Below are 18,680 nucleotides of genomic sequence, written 5' to 3' on the forward strand. Positions count from 1 at the left end.
GTGCGTATGTGTGTATATGTGTGTATATGTGTGTATATGTGTGCGTATGCGTGTATATGTGTGTATATGTGTGTATATGTGTGCGTATGCATGTATATGTGTGTATATGTGTGCGTATGCGTGTATATGTGTGCGTATGTGTGTATATGTGTGTAAATGTGTGTATATGTGTGCGTATGCGTGTATATGTGTGTATATGTGTGTATATGTGTGCGTATGCGTGTATATGTGTGTATATGTGTGTATATGTGTGCGTATGCGTGTATATGTGTGTATATGTGTGTATATGTGTGCGTATGCATGTATATGTGTGTATATGTGTGTATATGTGTGCGTATGCGTGTATATGTGTGCGTATGCGTGTATATGTGTGCGTATGTGTGTATATGTGTGTATATGTGTGTATATGTGTGCGTATGCGTGTATATGTTTGTATATGTGTATATATGTGTGCGTATGCGTGTATATGTGTGCGTATGCGTGTATATGTGTGCATATGCGTGTATGTGCGTGTATATGTGTGCGTATGCGTGTATATGTGTGTATATGTGTGCGTATGCGTGTATATGTGTGTATATGTGTGCGTATGCGTGTATATGTGTGTATATGTGTGTATATGTGTGCGTATGCGTGTATATGTGTGTATATGTGTGTATATGTGTGCGTATGCGTGTATATGTGTGTATATGTGTGCGTATGCGTGTATATGTGTGTATATGTGTGCGTATGCGTGTATATGTGTGTATATGTGTGCGTATGCGTGTATGTGTGTATATGTGTGTATATGTGTGCGTATGCATGTATATGTGTGCGTATGCGTGTATATGTGTGTATATGTGTGCGTATGCGTGTATGTGTGTATATGTGTGTATATGTGTGGGTATGCGTGTATATGTGTGTATATGTGTGCGTATGCATGTGTGTGTGTATATGTGTGTATATGTGTGCGTATGCGTGTATATGTGTGTATATGTGTGTATATGTGTGTATATGTGTGCGTATGCGTGTATATGTGTGCGTATGCGTGTATATGTGTGTATGCGTGTATGTGTGTATATGTGTGTATATGTGTGCGTATGCGTGTATATGTGTGTATATGTGTGCGTATGCGTGTATATGTGTGTATATGTGTGCGTATGCATGTGTGTGTGTATATGTGTGTATATGTGTGCGTATGCGTGTATATGTGTGTATATGTGTGTATATGTGTGCGTATGCGTGTATATGTGTGTATATGTGTGTATATGTGTGCGTATGCGTGTATATGTGTGTATATGTGTGTATATGTGTGCGTATGCGTGTATATGTGTGCGTATGCGTGTATATGTGTGTATATGTGTGTATATGTGTGTATATGTGTGCGTATGCGTGTATTTGTGTGCGTATGCGTGTATATGTGTGCGTATGCGTGTATATGTGTGTATATGTGTGCGTATGCGTGTATGTGTGTATATGTGTGTATATGTGTGTATATGTGTGTATATGTGTGCGTATGCGTGTATTTGTGTGCGTATGCGTGTATATGTGTGCGTATGCGTGTATATGTGTGTATATGTGTGCGTATGCGTGTATATGTGTGTATATGTGTGCGTATGCATGTGTGTGTGTATATGTGTGTATATGTGTGCGTATGCGTGTATATGTGTGTATATGTGTGTATATGTGTGCGTATGCGTGTATATGTGTGTATATGTGTGCGTATGCGTGTATATGTGTGTATATGTGTGCGTATGCGTGTATATGTGTGTATATGTGTGTATATGTGTGCGTATGCGTGTATATGTGTGCGTATGTGTGTATATGCGTGTATATGTGTGCGTTTGCGTGTATATGTGTGTATATGTGTGTATATGTGTGCGTATGCGTGTATATGTGTGTATATGTGTGCGTATGTGTGTATGTGTGTATATGTGTGTATATGTGTGCGTATGCGTGTATATGTGTGCGTATCCGTGTATATGTGTGTATATGTGTGTATATGTGTGCGTATGCGTGTATATGTGTGTATATGTGTGCGTATGCGTGTATATGTGTGCGTATGCGTGTATATGTGTGTATGCGTGTATGTGTGTATATGTGTGTATATGTGTGCGTATGCGTGTATATGTGTGTATATGTGTGCGTATGCGTGTATATGTGTGCGTATGCGTGTATATGTGTGTATATGTGTGTATATGTGTGCGTATGCGTGTATATGTGTGTATATGTGTGTATATGTGTGCGTATGCGTGTATATGTGTGTATATGTGTGTATATGTGTGCGTATGCGTGTATATGTGTGTATTTGTGTGCGTATGCGTGTATATGTGTGTATATTTGTGCGTATGCGTGTATATGCGTGTATATGTGTGCGTATGCGTGTATATGTGTGTATATGTGTGTATATGTGTGCGTATGCGTGTATATGTGTGTATATGTGTGCGTATGCGTGTATATGTGTGCGTATGCGTGTATATGTGTGTATATGTGTGTATATGTGTGCGTATGCGTGTATATCTGTGCGTATGCGTGTATATGTGTGCGTATGCGTGTATATGTGTGTATATGTGTGTATATGTGTGCGTATGCGTGTATATGTGTGCGTATGCGTGTATATGTGTGCGTATGCGTGTATATGTGTGCGTATGCGTGTATGTGTGCGTATGCGTGTATATGTGTGCGTATGCGTGTATATGTGTGTATATGTGTGCGTATGCATGTATACGTGTGCGTATGCGTGTATATGTGTGTATATGTGTGTATATGTGTGCGTATGCGTGTATATGTGTGCGTATGCGTGTATATGTGTGCGTATGCGTGTATATGTGTGTATATGTGTGCGTATGCGTGTATATGTGTGTATATGTGTGTATATGTGTGCGTATGCGTGTATATGTGTGTATATGTGTGCGTATGCGTGTATATGTGTGTATATGTGTGTATATGTGTGCGTATGCGTGTATATGTTTGTATATGTGTGTATATGTGTGCGTATGCGTGTATGTGTGTATATGTGTGTATGTGTGCGTATGCGTGTATATGTGTGCGTATGCGTGTATATGTGTGTATATGTGTGCGTATGCATGTATATGTGTGTATATGTGTGTATATGTGTGCGTATGCGTGTATATGTGTGTATATGTGTGCGTATGCGTGTATATGTGTGTATATGTGTGCGTATGCGTGTATATGCGTGTATATGTGTGCGTATGCGTGTATATGTGTGTATATGTGTGCGTATGCGTGTATATGTGTGTATATGTGTGCGTATGCGTGTATATGTGTGCGTATGCGTGTATATGTGTGTATATGTGTGCGTATGCGTGTATATGTGTGTATATGTGTGCGTATGCGTGTATATGTGTGCGTATGCGTGTATATGTGTGTATATGTGTGTATATGTGTGCGTATGCGTGTATATCTGTGCGTATGCGTGTATATGTGTGCGTATGCGTGTATATGTGTGTATATGTGTGTATATGTGTGCGTATGCGTGTATATGTGTGCGTATGCGTGTATATGTGTGCGTATGCGTGTATATGTGTGCGTATGCGTGTATGTGTGCGTATGCGTGTATATGTGTGTATATGTGTGCGTATGCGTGTATATGTGTGCGTATGCGTGTATATGTGTGTATATGTGTGCGTATGCGTGTATATGTGTGTATATGTGTGCGTATGCGTGTATATGTGTGCGTATGCGTGTATATGTGTGTATGTGTGTATATGTGTGCGTATGCGTGTATATCTGTGCGTATGCGTGTATATGTGTGCGTATGCGTGTATATGTGTGTATATGTGTGTATATGTGTGCGTATGCGTGTATATGTGTGCGTATGCGTGTATATGTGTGCGTATGCGTGTATATGTGTGCGTATGCGTGTATGTGTGCGTATGCGTGTATATGTGTGCGTATGCGTGTATATGTGTGTATATGTGTGCGTATGCATGTATACGTGTGCGTATGCGTGTATATGTGTGTATATGTGTGCGTATGCGTGTATATGTGTGCGTATGCGTGTATATGTGTGCGTATGCGTGTATATGTGTGTATATGTGTGTATATGTGTGCGTATGCGTGTATATGTGTGCGTATGCGTGTATATGTGTGCGTATGCGTGTATATGTGTGTATATGTGTGCGTATGCTTGTATATGTGTGTATATGTGTGTATATGTGTGCGTATGCGTGTATATGTGTGTATATGTGTGCGTATGCGTGTATATGTGTGTATATGTGTGTATATGTGTGCGTATGCGTGTATATGTTTGTATATGTGTGTATATGTGTGCGTATGCGTGTATGTGTGTATATGTGTGTATGTGTGCGTATGCGTGTATATGTGTGCGTATGCGTGTATATGTGTGTATATGTGTGCGTATGCATGTATATGTGTGTATATGTGTGTATATGTGTGCGTATGCGTGTATATGTGTGTATATGTGTGCGTATGCGTGTATATGTGTGTATATGTGTGCGTATGCGTGTATATGCGTGTATATGTGTGCGTATGCGTGTATATGTGTGTATATGTGTGTATATGTGTGTATATGTGTGCGTATGCGTGTATATGTGTGTATATGCGTGTATATGTGTGTATATGTGTGCGTATGCGTGTATATGTGTGTATATGTGTGCGTATTCGTGTATATGTGTGCGTATGCGTGTATATGTGTGTATATGTGTGTATATGTGTGCGTATGCGTGTATATCTGTGCGTATGCGTGTATATGTGTGCGTATGCGTGTATATGTGTGTATATGTGTGTATATGTGTGCGTATGCGTGTATATGTGTGCGTATGCGTGTATATGTGTGCGTATGCGTGTATATGTGTGCGTATGCGTGTATGTGTGCGTATGCGTGTATATGTGTGTATATGTGTGTATATGTGTGCGTATGCGTGTGTATGCGTGTGTATGTGTGTATATGTGTGTATATGTGTGTGTATGCGTGTATATGCGTGTATATGTGTGCGTATGCGTGTATATGTGTGTATATGAATATATGTGTGTATGTGATATGTACACCGACCAGGCATAACATTATATCCACCTGCCTAATATTGTGTTGGTCCCCCTTTTGCTGCCAAAACAGCCCTGACCCGTCCTGCACTGTGTATTCTGACCCCTTTCTATCAGAACCAGCATTAACTTCTTCAGCAGTTTGATCAACAGTAGCTCGTCTGTTAGATCGGATCACACGGGCCAGCCTTCTCTCCCCACGTGCATCAATGAGCCTTGACCGCCCATGACCCTGTTGCCGGTTCACCACTGTTCCTTCCATGGACCACTTTTGATAGATACTGACCACTGCAGACCGGGAACACCCCACAAGAGCTGCAGTTTTGGAGATGCTCTGATCCAGTGGTCTAGCCATCACAATTTGGCCCTTTTAGTCAAACTCGCTCAAAAATGGACGCTTGTCTATTTTTCCTGCTTCTAACATCAACTTTGAGGACAAAATGTTCACTTGCATCCCATCCTCTATGAATATGTGTTTATGTGTGTGTGTGTGTGTGTATATGTGTGTATATGTGTGTGTGTATGTATGTATGTCTCTAATTGGAAACATTCCTACAGTCCCGCTTTAAGCTCAGGGTCACACTCCTCTCTCCCAGCACACACTCCTCTCTCCCAGCACACACTCCTCACTCCCAGCACACACTCCTCTCTCCCAGCACACACTCCTCTCTCCCAGCACACACTCCTCACTCCCAGCACACACTCCTCTCTCCCAGCACACACTCCTCTCTCCCAGCACACACTCCTCACTCCCAGCACACACTCCTCTCTCCCAGCACACACTCCTCTCTCCCAGCACACACTCCTCACTCCCAGCACACACTCCTCTCTCCCAGCACACACTCCTCTCTCCCAGCACACACTCCTCACTCCCAGCACACACTCCTCACTCCCAGCACACACTCCTCTCTCCCAGCACACACTCCTCTCTCCCAGCACACACTCCTCACTCCCAGCACACACTCCTCTCTCCCAGCACACACTCCTCTGTCAGACAGCGCTGCTGAATATTGCAGGAAGCAGCCGAGAGAGAAGAAGGAGAAATATGAGTGTAGAGTCCGTGAGAGCCAGGGCAGATGGGCGGAGATGGAGACGGAGACACCACAAATCAGCCGCCAGTGAGCTGTTAATGAACACGGCATCGGCTTGGGGCCAGCTCTGATGAAAAAAAATATATATATAATAAATAAATAATAAATAAGAGGCGCTAACAAACACGCTGTTGTATCAGACTCGGCTCTAAGACGTTACACGACTTCTGTATGCTTCTGTGATGTGTACATGATATCTGATCAGCTGATGGAAATTTCTCCCCTCGCCGTGACTCAGATGTACAGAGCTCACACTCAGCACACTCCTCTCTTCTCCTCTTCCTCTCCTCTATCTCTCCTCTCTTCATTTTCTCCTGTCTTAAGTCAGCGAAAACGCTAGAGAAAACACGGTCTAATGTCCTCACCTGGATTAATCCAGTTACTGACCTCAGCATTAAGAATATTTCACATTTCTGCAGACCCTCACTGATACAGTGGAAGTGTGAGAGTAATAGATAACGACGTTAACGGACGATACATAATACATTTACGACTTTTGTGCTTTAGGTCTGTCGCATTTCATCAGATTTTAGGTTTTGAGTGAATCTGAATATTTATAAAGGCGTTCAGGTTGAAGACAGAAGGAACGTCAGGTAAAGGGAACACTCTGTTCTTTTTAAAAAAAATTAAAAAAATTAAATAAATAAATAAATAACAATCTCCAAGATCATTTAAAAACTTTTAAACTTTTTTTTTAATGTGTCACATTATTATTATTATTATTATTATTAGTATTAGTATTATTATCAATTTATTTATTATTATTATTATTATTATTATTATCAATTTATTTATTATTATTATTATTATTATTATTATTGTTATTATTTCTTTTAGTTTTATAATTTATGTATTTTCTGCAGACTCTTAAAATGTTTTTTTCTTATTTTTTTTATTATTGCCTAACAGGTTTCAAATGAGTAATATTCAGTAAATAATTAAATAAATAAATAAATTTTAAAAAGACACAACTGTTGGAAATGAACAGCTAACTTATTATGACACTTTTTTTTAATTACAGTATAAAAAAAAGGGATGCAATAAATGAGCCATTTTTTTAGATCCTTGTCAATTCATCAATCTGTGCATTCACATATATTTAACGCAGCAAACTTTCCTCTAAGAATAAAAAATCCCCCGTATTACTGCAGATCATCTCCCAAGTTTCCGCCAGACACACACATTTTTTTTTACCTCCTTTACTTCAAACTGCTGTGGACGGCATATTTAAATTTCAGCGCAATAAAACAATATCACTACCATCAATATGGTAATTCTCTCCGGCTCTCTGTAGCCAACATAAAAACTCTATTTTGGGGCAAACTTTAAAACAGTAAAATCACGAGGGCTCTGGAGTCTGCGTTCCGATCTTAATAGGGCTATTAAAGCGCACAGCCGCTTGTAACCGAGGCCTTGGAGCTCGCCTTGAAGGTCATCGTTCTCTTTACTCCAGAACACTGAGCTCAGAATCCTGCCAAAAAAACCCCCTCGACTCTCACTGCTCACCCGCTCGCCTTCACCACACGCCTCATCACACATCACGCCGGGTTATATTCACGCAGACTCGCTACGGATGATGAGTGCGAAGTCCGGGAGATGATTTTTAATCCCGTTTTTAATACAGGGTCTAGAACCGAGCAATACGCCTGAGACTTTTATCAGATGTCTACAAACTGGCTAAAATTTATTTACATGGTAAAAGAAAAAGCAGGATATAAAACAAAACCTGACAATTTCTTTGCTCAGATGTGACATATAGTGTGGAGAATCATCGTGTCATCATTCTTGGAGATATTAGAGAAGATACAAAACTAGAAGATGTTTATCTGTATTATTTACACGGGTTACTTTTTTTTCCCGTCTTTCAGAATAAAATCATCCTGGACCCTCTGACGTTCAGCGAGGCTCGTTTCCGACCTTCTCTGGAGGAGCGTCTGGAGAGCATCATCAGCGGCGCCGCCCTCATGGCCGACTCGTCTTGCACGCGCGACGACCGGCGCGAACGCATCGTAGCCGAGTGCAATGCCGTGCGTCAGGCGCTACAAGACCTGCTGAGCGAGTACATGAACAACGTAAGTGAACTTTTAAGTTGCCTTTATTTGTCACTTAAACATTACTGCACAGTGAAATTCTTTCTTTCACATATCCCATCCTTGGGGGTTGGGGTCAGAGCACATGGTCAGCCATGATGCAGCACTCCTGGAACAGGGTGGGTTAGGGGCGTTGCTCGAGGGCCCAACAGTGGCAGCTTGACAGTGCTGGGGCTTGAACCCTGATCTTCTGGTCAACGACCCAGAGCCTTGACCTCTTGAGCTACCACCACCAACTTTACCTGTTTTCCGTCAAATTACTATACACACACACAGCGCTGAGCTCACACATCGTTTTATGAGAAAATCATTATTCCTATATTATACCTTTTTTGTGGGGGGGTGTTTAATGCTAGTGTTACACAATTTCATCACCGTTCTACATAATCTTCTAATAATATTTCACCTTTCGTCCTCATTCCTTGAGGAACAATTTAATTTTCTTATCAGCAACTTGGCTGAAGGACTAAAGGATCTGGTGGAACTTATGGCTTTATTTTTATAATCACAGGTCCTTGTGTGATTTCTCTTTAACATTAAGCCATTAGCAGATCTTCGAACGTTGACCCAGGTCGTAACAGGAAGTGTCTCCGAGCCCGTGTGATGATCAGATGATCAGAGCTCTCTATCCATGGAGGGAACTGAGGGGATATTTAATGCATCCTCTTCTTATTCAATTAGCCTCTCAGTGGAAGTGGGACATGACAGCGGCAGTAAAGGTGACCGTTACATCTGCTCTCCACTTAGCTGCTCTTGTACTAGTCGTTCTGGGTGGCCGAGGACGTTTTTTTTTCCCCTCCCTAACGACCTCACGTCTTTCTTAACGCATGAGCAGGTGCTTCTGTTCCTCCGGATTGTGCTTTATTCTTTAAATCAGAAGAAGATGTTGTTTTTGTCCGTAGGGAACCGTGCTCGTCTTCCAGCTCCCATTGTAGGCGTAGGTTTGCTCCATTCAGTCAAAACAAGATAAACAAATCAAACAATCCTGTTTCTGCTTTCTGAAATACCCCCAGGTATTTATCTAAGAGCCCCAGATATGGGAGAGAGGACACGGTATTGATATTACCGCTCCAGCGGAACAGATCTGCTGGAATTGCATCGATTTTTTGCTGATTTGTTGATACCTGAAGCTTCTTTTAAAGTAATTTGTTCTATTATTCTGGCTAAAGTCATTAAAGTCTCTCATCTTTTTATCATAAGCTAGCTACTGTAGCATGTGGCTAGCTAACATTTAGTGAATTGTATAGCTAACACAGTGGAACAAGCTCAGTTTAAGAACTTAAAAGTAAAGCTATTGGTATCAACATAAAGCACCAAATAGCACTAGTTCATTTTATAAAACAACTGTATTTCAACATTTTTATTTATTTATTTATTTGTTTGTTTGTTTGTTTGTTTATTTCACTGTTTAAAATGTGACATCTCTATCAACTGTCAGTTTTTTCCCCAACAAATTTTGTAGATTTATTTATTTATTTACTTGCTTCTTTCTTTTTTTTCTTATCTATCTATCTATCTATCTATCTATCTATCTATCTATCTATCTATCTATCTATCTATCTATCTATCTATCTATCTATCTATTTATTAATATTTCATTTGTTTGTTTCTTTCTTTGCTTTTTAAATTTGTTTATATTTTATTTATTTATTTACTCAGGGAGGTGATCATCATCAAAATTTGCAAGGGCATTAAGGACATTCTAATGATTCACTTACTTTTTACATTTTTTGATTTTTTATTCATAATTTCCTGTTCTTTATATTTTTGAGTTCTCTGCTTTCAAAGCCAACTCATCAGTCATCATAATACCATAAATATTTTAATAAATCCATTAAAAAAAGGTATTTGAGAACATTTCTTCTTCTGGTGATCTTTAGAATATCATGGATGATGTAACACTGTGTTGTCCAGCTCAGAGAGAGATAGAGAGCTGTAGCAGTCACTCACTTATATACATCACTACAGTGCTTAGGACTCAGTGCTGTAATAAACACAGTACAGCACAACGCCTGGGCTTTTTACACTCTAGTAAAATATTTATTACAATACAATAAACATAATGACTGCAATAAAAACAGCAAGTAATTGGATAATGCTAATGGCTCATAATTCATGTAAATACTGCAAAACAACAGCGTAGACTTAAGCACCTAATGGAGACCTATTTATATAAAGTACAACTGATTGTGCTGAGTTTTGGATTTGGGTTTTAATGGCCTTGTATTCGAATTGAACTGGATTCGTAAGTCTACTGTTAAAACTGCTTTAGGACATCCTCAACCTTCATAGCATTTAAGCACTGATAAAAATCTGCCCAGTCACCCGTCGTGGTCTTTCAGTCCTCCGTTCCAGAGCGTCTTTGTTTGTCCCGGAGCAGCAGTTCTCCTTCTCCACTGTTCAGCAAACTCAAGATGCTTCATTAGTTGGAGGAGCCGCACTCTGGGAGCTGCAGCTATGAGACCAAGCAGTGCCTGTGGCCATCCAAGCACACCAGTGACATGAATAAATATGAAGAAGTCGGAGAGGAGGAATGGGAAAAGTTTTGGTTGGGAGGATGCGGCTTAAAATTTTACTACCGTGTCGGGTTTAGGTGGAAAAGGAAACCCTGGCTCATGGTGGGAAATAATTCTGAACAAATTTCAGTGTTTGCTGTGAGGAAACGAATGCAAAAACTACCAATGACAAAGACAGCCTGAATGTAATGGCAAAATGTAAAATATACACTGAAAAAAATGATTCATTGAATTTACTCAATTTTTTTAAGTTAAGTGGTTGCAGTCAATTTATTTTAGCTACATTTAAATAAATAATTTTAGTTCAAAGTCAGTGAACTAAATTTATTTATTTAAATGTAGCTAAAATAAATTGATTGCAACCACTTAACTTAAAAAAAATTGAGTAAATTCAATGAATCATTTTTTTCAGTGTACTGGAAGGAAGGAAGGAAGGAAGGAAGGAAGGAAGGAAGGAAGGAAGGAAGAGAAAGAAAGAAAGAAAGAAAGAAAGAAAGAAAAAGTAAGAAAGAAAGAAAGAAAGAAAGAAAGAAAGAAAGAAAGAAAGGAGGAAAAGATGGAAGGAAGGAGGGAAGGAAAAAGAAAGTAGGAGGGAAAGAAGGAAGGAAGGAAAGAAGGAGGGAAAGAAGGAAGGTGATGAAAAAGAGGTGTTGTGGTAGCTTAGTGTTTAAGGTGTTGGACTACTGATCAGAAGGTTGTGAATTTGAATCCCAGGTCCATCAAGCTGCCACTGCTGGGCCACTGCTGGTCCACTGAGCAAGGCCCTTAACCCTCAATTGCTCAGTTGTATAAAATGAGATGACGTATAAGTTACTCTGGATAAGAGTGTCTGCAACATGCCAGAAATGTAAATGGAAGAAAGAACCGACTTGCTCAGGGTTATGGAACTAACTGCCATGTATGTACGCAAGGCAGTTTAAGTCACCCGTCTGTCTTTGGGAGGTGGGGTGATAAAGGAGAACCCAAGAAGAAGAACATGAGAGGCTGTCCAAACAGAAACCCGAGGTCAAGATCTAGCTACATACCCTTGAACTGTGACCCAGAAGTGCTACCTGCCTTCTGGAAAGTTCTTCAAGTATTCAAGAGTTGGAAGTATCCTCACCCAGCCAGGTTCCTCTGCATCCCATCACCGCTAAGCTCCTTCAGGGCTTGTGGTAATGGCCTCAGGTTTTACACATGCACTTAGTCTTTTGTTAAATTAGCAGCACCGCTATTATGCCATGACTTGCAGTAGTGCCAGATTCGAATCGGAACGCATTAGTATGCTGAGTCTGAGCGTACGGCTTCATTGGTATTCTTGACGACGGGTTTGCAAAAGGTGAAATTGTTTGAAACTACTATAGACAAACAAATCATTTAGTGTGGGTACAAATGGAGCAATCTGCCCCATGTTCCTGTTTGAATATTGAGATAGGAGTAGTCTACATCCCTGACTAATGAGATGAGAGATGGAGGAAGTGGAACAAATACAGGGCTCAGAGGTATGTTGTTTATCAATCAGTGTGTGTAGGATTTAGCTCCCTAATCTCTGAGTGTAGGCCATTATAAAATGGGATAAAGCTTCATTAAGAGCACAGAAGTAAATGACTGTTAGACATAACTAAGCAATCTAGCCCAACTTTTTAATAAAAAAGCAATGCAGTTAAATAATCATAAAAAAAGATCTTTGCGCTATACCTCATACACCAATTTGTTTCTGTCTATTACACATATTATGCATGCACCACTTCCCTTCTATCTAGAAAGCAGTTGGGAGAAACTGTGCAAATTACAGGCGGTATCTGGAAAGTAAACAGTGAGGTGCCAGAAATGCTAAAAAGAAAATTCTAGCAGCCAGAGAGAAAAAAACAACACAAATATCTAGTTGGTGGATGAAACTTTTTTTTAATCAGTAAGGCAAAAGTCTTTAGGTTTGGCTGCTATTTAATAATAAATCACACCTCCATTTTTTTTTAGTGTGACACCAGTCCCGCCTTCTCGTCGCTTCTATCGGATTACAAGCCTAAGGTTCATGAATTCACAGAACGCCTAGATAAATTCGGTACAGAATTAACCACAGAAGCTTTCTTGACCTGACATCCTCCGTCATTTAACATTTGGTGAATTAGCTTATTTTTGGTTTGATTAGCTGAGAAAGCAAAAAGAGCTTTTTTTGTAAGAACAAGTAATTTAGACTACTAGGACTGTACTCTTACCCTCTTTACTCCCGTACTGAACCCTCAGCCCACACACACATCCACTTCCTCCACTTGCCTGGCTCCTCCCCCAAGTGCATGGTGATATCTGTGCAAGATTAATCAATGTTCCAGCCAGTAATAAATTAGATTCAAGTGACAAGCAAATGTCTATACCTGTCTGCTGGGGTGGTGACCGGTGATTGGTGACCAAGGCCCGTGTTCCCAACCTGCAGCTAAATCATCAGGATCGGCTGATTTAGTTACGGAGGCCTGGACACACTGATCTATCAATCGACCAGCCACAGTTATGCATTACTGTCTGGGTCAGAGACGCTCAGCTGGGAGGCTGAAGGAGGTGAGGGAGGTCCTGAGGTTAGGGGAAAGTTTTGTATCCTGAACAGATGACTTTAAACTTTGAGGATTCTTCCTTCTTGATGTTAATGAAGTTTTTGAAACCGTGGATGTCTTCAAAAGCAGAGACACTCAAATAAATTCATCATCGGTAACAGATGTGTATCTGTGATCAAAGGCCGCTCAGGTATCTGGCGGTATAACAGAGCCAGTCAGGCATCTCCAGCGAATTTAATTTTCTGAAGCGGAATGAATAGGATCTCAGGTTTGGAGGGTTTTCTGCCATCCTGCCTGAGGAGAGTTAATAAGAACCTGAGATGACAGAGCTGTTGCATGCTTACCCATAATGCCTCGCAGGAGCTTTGGAGACCCTTTGAAGTGTTGCCTTGCCTCGAGTCAGAAGCAATCTCAACAGAGAATCGTGTTCTGAGACCAAGAATACAACAGTGTCCATAAGAACGGATCCTTTATATGAGCGAAATCCGTAAATCAGGCAAATACACAAGAGACCCACATCATCCATTACAGAGTGTTTGAATCATGTCTCCTCTGGGTTCTTGATCTTCATGCCAGAGCTCCTCTAGATCTTGCTTGCAGTATCCTGATGATTCCCCCAGCATGCTGCTGAATTGGTGGGTTCTCATCTTTTCCCTCTCCAAGACACTAAAGAGCAGACACTCCCACTGAGATCTTGACTGAGCTCAGCTAAGCATTTCGGAGACACATTTGGCACCTTGTGCCTCAATTACTTTCATTTTAAGAGGAAAACGTAGAGTGGCAGTCAGCAGGGAGGCTAGACCCCTTACTGAGAGTTAGTTCTGCTCCAGATGACACCAGACAAAGATTAGTAGAGCTTTAATGTAACTTTAACTTTCTACCCATTTATGTCTGCACTCCCGCCTTCCTTTTTCACCCCCTCCATTTGTCTTATTTGAATCATGGTCTCTACTCCTTTTTTCCTTGGATTTGTTGTTATCACAATTTTTGGGCAGTATTCTATTGAGAATGATAGCCATAGGTAAAATACCGTGAGGTGTTTTAGTGCTCAGTCAATGAAGCAGCACAGATTTCTCCTAATTAAGTTCTCCCTTGCATTATTGCTGGGTATTAACTAAACACCATGTCGATCTCAAACTGACCTTGATGTTAGGGCTGTTTGTGTTAGACAGGCAGAATCATGTCCATGAAAGACATCGTTTGATCTGTGTGAACATTGTGTGGGTGTATAGTGACAGGTTGAGTTTGCATTGTGTGTGTGTGTGTGCTTGTGTGGGTGTACATACTTGGAAGATTCACCTAATTAAACAGTCACAACAGCAAATAAGCAGCCCAACATGTTTCCCAGAAGGGACTCATACCTCACACAGTGGCTTTCCAGATCACTGGGATTTTTTTTCATCATATAATCAGGAACAGGACAGCCAGGATTCTGTTAAGTTGGCTTACTGTGTCGATTCCGAGACCAAGGAAAATGAGTTTTTACCTTCCTGACCGCGAGCAGGTCTTGACACGACTCTAATAGCCAAACATTTACTCAGCTCACACACGAGTTAGCAGGCCAATTATCCCATCCAAAGAGTATATGCCAGCTACACCATGCAGTTCTTCCAACATGGGCATTCAGCATTCAGCAGCAGTTTGCCACTGTATTTGATTCTGACCTAAGATGTGCAGCAGTAGCTGGCTCAGTGACTCTGATCAAGTTGGCCATTAAGTCTGCCTGCTGTCATCTTGGTCCTTAGCACCTGCAGCTACATTTTAATGTTTAGTTACATCTTTTATCCCCTGGCCCAAATCTAGTACCAACTCTAGACCCTGAGTCCACTAAATCCTGAGTCTGCCACATGCTTAGACTTCAGGTCAGAGTCTGCAGCATGTGTAGTTGTGCAACTCATTTATTTATTCATGCATACCACATGCTGACCTCTAGTGTGAAGTGTAGTCCATAGTTCTGCGGTTCAAAATAATCAATAACAACAGCCTTGTTGCTTGCTTCTGTTATTATATCGGATCTAATGCTTTGATTTCATCTGAGAGTATTCTGCTCGCTTTGTCAGTGTTTCCCTTTGCAAATGAGAAGCAATTTCTCTGCCCAACCATCCGCTGATCTTTTAATAATTGCCCTCGCTGTGGTCTGAAGGGTCTCCAAAGCCTTTACAAAAGAAAAGACCTTCTTTGAGAAGAGTTTTTTTTTTTCTTTTCTTCCTTGCTACCCAGCTCCCTGTAGAACCAGCATGTCTGCTTGCTAAACAGGGCATGTTGGACGATATATCACCAACTTTCCCCATGGTGCACCTCACTCTCCCTTCCATCTGTCAGTTTCCTACATTCTGCTTACCACTGTGCTTCTGTTTTGCTCCACCAAGAAGAGATGCTCTTGCCAAATGGCACACAATTTCCTCCCACTCTACTAGATGTTCCCAAACCATTCCTCACACCCATTTTAACATGACTAGTCATGCACACCCGATGCTAGACTACCATCCATGCTGTTTCAGCACCACCTCATTCAGCTTGAGGATTGCCAAGAAAGGACCCGCTAGACCCTAGGTTTAGGGTAAGGATTGTATATCCTACCTTAAGCATTACATTAAAGCATGCCATTGGAATAACAGGTGTAATGTTTATTATAAAGTTTATGTATATTCTGTACTGTAGCTCTCCTAAAACAAGAAGGTCAGAACTGTGGGGTTTAAGATTTTAGTAATTAGAAAGGTTTTTAGAAAGGTTTCTCTGACCACCATGACAGAGGGCAGGATTTGAAGAAAGTTTTCCTTCCTCATGTTGAGGGATATTCACTGATCCATATGTTGCCTTAGACAGCTGTAATTTTGAGCTCCTCCTAACTCCTCCAACATCACCAGCCTGATAATGAGAGGTGAAAAGACCAGAAATATCTGTCATTGAGGCACAATTTGTAGCCAGGTAGTTCTTTGTAATCCCTAAAGGAAAGCAATAGCAGAGTTGTGTATTTTATAATACTGGACAATGAGTACTTCCCAAAACTTTCCTGGAATGAGGTTTCCGCTGGTTTTGCATCATCATTTGTTCTTGATCTTATTGGGAATCCTGTTGAATTCCCCTCTCTTCCATATTAACTGACAGACATAATGTCAGCAATTGCAGAAAAAGCAGAATTAGACGGTTGCAAACAAGAAAATGAATATATTATTGGCATAGTTAATTTGTTCCCCTTGCAAGATAATTCAACCAGGGCAGGAGCAGAGTGGAGTTTATAATTCCCCAGTCCTTTCATTAATTTGCTCTCCGTGTTAGCTGCCTGCAGTAGAGAGAAAAATAAAATGAGGCCCAGACTCATGATAAATCACAGCATAGACATGTTGCCTGAGCCACTGCTTTATTGCCACACGTTGATGAAAGAGAAAATGGATTCCCCACACCACTGCTATCATGGAAGGGTATCTACACACTCGGAGAAAGTAAAAAAAAGAGATGTGTATTAAGAAAAATTCATGATTAATCAGCTGCATTTCAGCTTCATTTGATGTCATTGGAGTGCTCATATTAACATCGGCGTATTCTTTTGACTTCTTAGCATTTGTTTTTGGTGTTTGTAGCCATCACAGGCTTTCTCTTCTTTGTCCAAATGTTCCTGGATTGATGTTTTCATGCTAACTCCCTTATCCTGGATACAAGGATACACCGCATCACCTGAGGTGTGTGTGTGGAGAGCAGACAGGCTCCAAGCTCATTTGGAGTTAGCAAGTACCATACTGTGTTGTGTTGAGTCGGGCTGATGATCATGAGGGCTGAGATAACACCCTCCATTCCCTTCACAGCAAACCATTAAAATCTGTAAAACGCATGATGGTTCAGATCTACAAGATGGCCAATGATGTGCCTTTAATAGGAATAAAGAGCTGTTTAGAGATTACTGTGGCTTAGTTTCTCCCCAGTGTCACCTTCACAGAGGCTGGGGAATGTGCAACTTTTTATGCTCTATTAACAGCATTTAACACCTTGCAGCTTTTTAAATAGAATGATTTAGACCTCAACTATCTGGGCAATGCATTTTGTTTTCTTTGGGCATTAGACAGAAAGTGTTTTTAACTAGTCTTATAAAAAAAGTGCCAAGAAGGATAAAAGGAAAGAAGGACTTTTTGACACCCTTTATATAGCAAAATGCTCCCAAATCCCAAAAAGTGATTATGAAGATATAATTCTTTATCTGTTCAACAAACTGTATGGTCTACAGTGACACATAATGATGTGAACCAGATTTGACTATTATGCTAAAATACTGTTCTGTGCTTATTATACTTTAATAGGACTCCAAAATCACCACTGTTACAGCAGATGGTTCACCTCCTTCATTCAGTTTAATTCATTCAAAAAATCTTGTAAACTCGGTGCCTAGATCTTAGCAAAGGAAAACGCGTAGTTTGCTTGACAACATGTTTGGAGTTGGTGGTTGAAACATTTTGTTGACAGATTCTCTGTACGAAGGAGGATTACAGCGTCTTGCAGAGCCAGTTTGGCACTTCTTATCTTTTGATATTTTCTCTGAGATTCTTATTCTATGGCTCATTTAATTAGAGAAGGAAAGATGTGTTGTCGGCAAGCAGCGATGGCCAGGGCCAATTAGGACTGTTTTGAAATGTGGGTGGAGGAAGGGGAATGCAGGCATGCTAGTTTGGCACAAGCTATGTACTTGTTTCAGCACACCCCCACATTAGCATGCTGAAACACTCCTGCTCTCGCAAGATGATCTAGCTGAGGAATTTAATTTGGGTGTTTTAAACAAAACTCTTATTAGTTGATGAGAGACAAATTAACCAATTAGATTCTAGTGTAATAAAAGGTACAGAATAATTTGCCTGTGGTTTTGGAGTGCTGTCTGGATTTAATTTCTCATCAATGATATAAATCATTTAGGCCAAGCCTTTCAAGCTAGATAAGAAAATACTTGGAGGAAGAAGAAGAGGCTTTCAGGGACTTCCAGGGTTGTAGGGCTTGTGGGGGGCAAACGTTTGACTGCTTTTCAGTGCATTTGTGAGGGTTTTGCTTATAGCAAAATGAAATGAAAGAATTTTTAGTCTGTTCTCCTGTTTGTAAACAAAAGGCTTTTGGAGGAGTCTGATTAGATTGGAGGAGTTTTGACCTTTTGGAATCTGATCTCAGGAGGTTGAGGTATGATCCAACAAGTTTGAGTGATTCTGCATGGTGAACACACACCTTCATATACAGAACACACAGAATAAGCTGTGTTTAATAAACGTATATTAAATCTCTATTCACAGACCTGAATTCTAGATGTGGATAGAATTCATGCATCTTTCATGAAAAGTGCGGTGCTGAGTAATAAAGAGAGTCCGGATAGGTTAACAATGAGTGTACGCAAATTAAACAACCGTTGTATTTTAACTTCTTCTCGCAGTCAATCAAACAATCTTTTCCCAATTTCGTCTTGTACGAGTGAATTTTTTACTAACG

At 40.5% G+C, this 18,680-nt stretch overlaps 1 protein-coding gene across 2 annotated transcripts in view; it reads left to right on the top strand.

Moving 5' to 3' along the window:
• ctnna2 (catenin (cadherin-associated protein), alpha 2) overlaps window positions 1–18,680 on the top strand; it is a 342,469-nt gene that overhangs the window by 83,130 nt on the left and 240,659 nt on the right. For both annotated transcript variants that reach the window (XM_058384690.1, XM_058384689.1), the window contains exon 7: window positions 7,961–8,164. In XM_058384690.1, coding sequence (XP_058240673.1) covers window positions 7,961–8,164 — 204 coding nt within the window. The remainder of the gene's footprint in view (window positions 1–7,960; window positions 8,165–18,680) is intronic.

The sequence above is a fragment of the Hemibagrus wyckioides genome, linkage group LG29 (assembly GCF_019097595.1).
Source record: "Hemibagrus wyckioides isolate EC202008001 linkage group LG29, SWU_Hwy_1.0, whole genome shotgun sequence".
NCBI classification, from domain to species: domain Eukaryota; kingdom Metazoa; phylum Chordata; class Actinopteri; order Siluriformes; family Bagridae; genus Hemibagrus; species Hemibagrus wyckioides.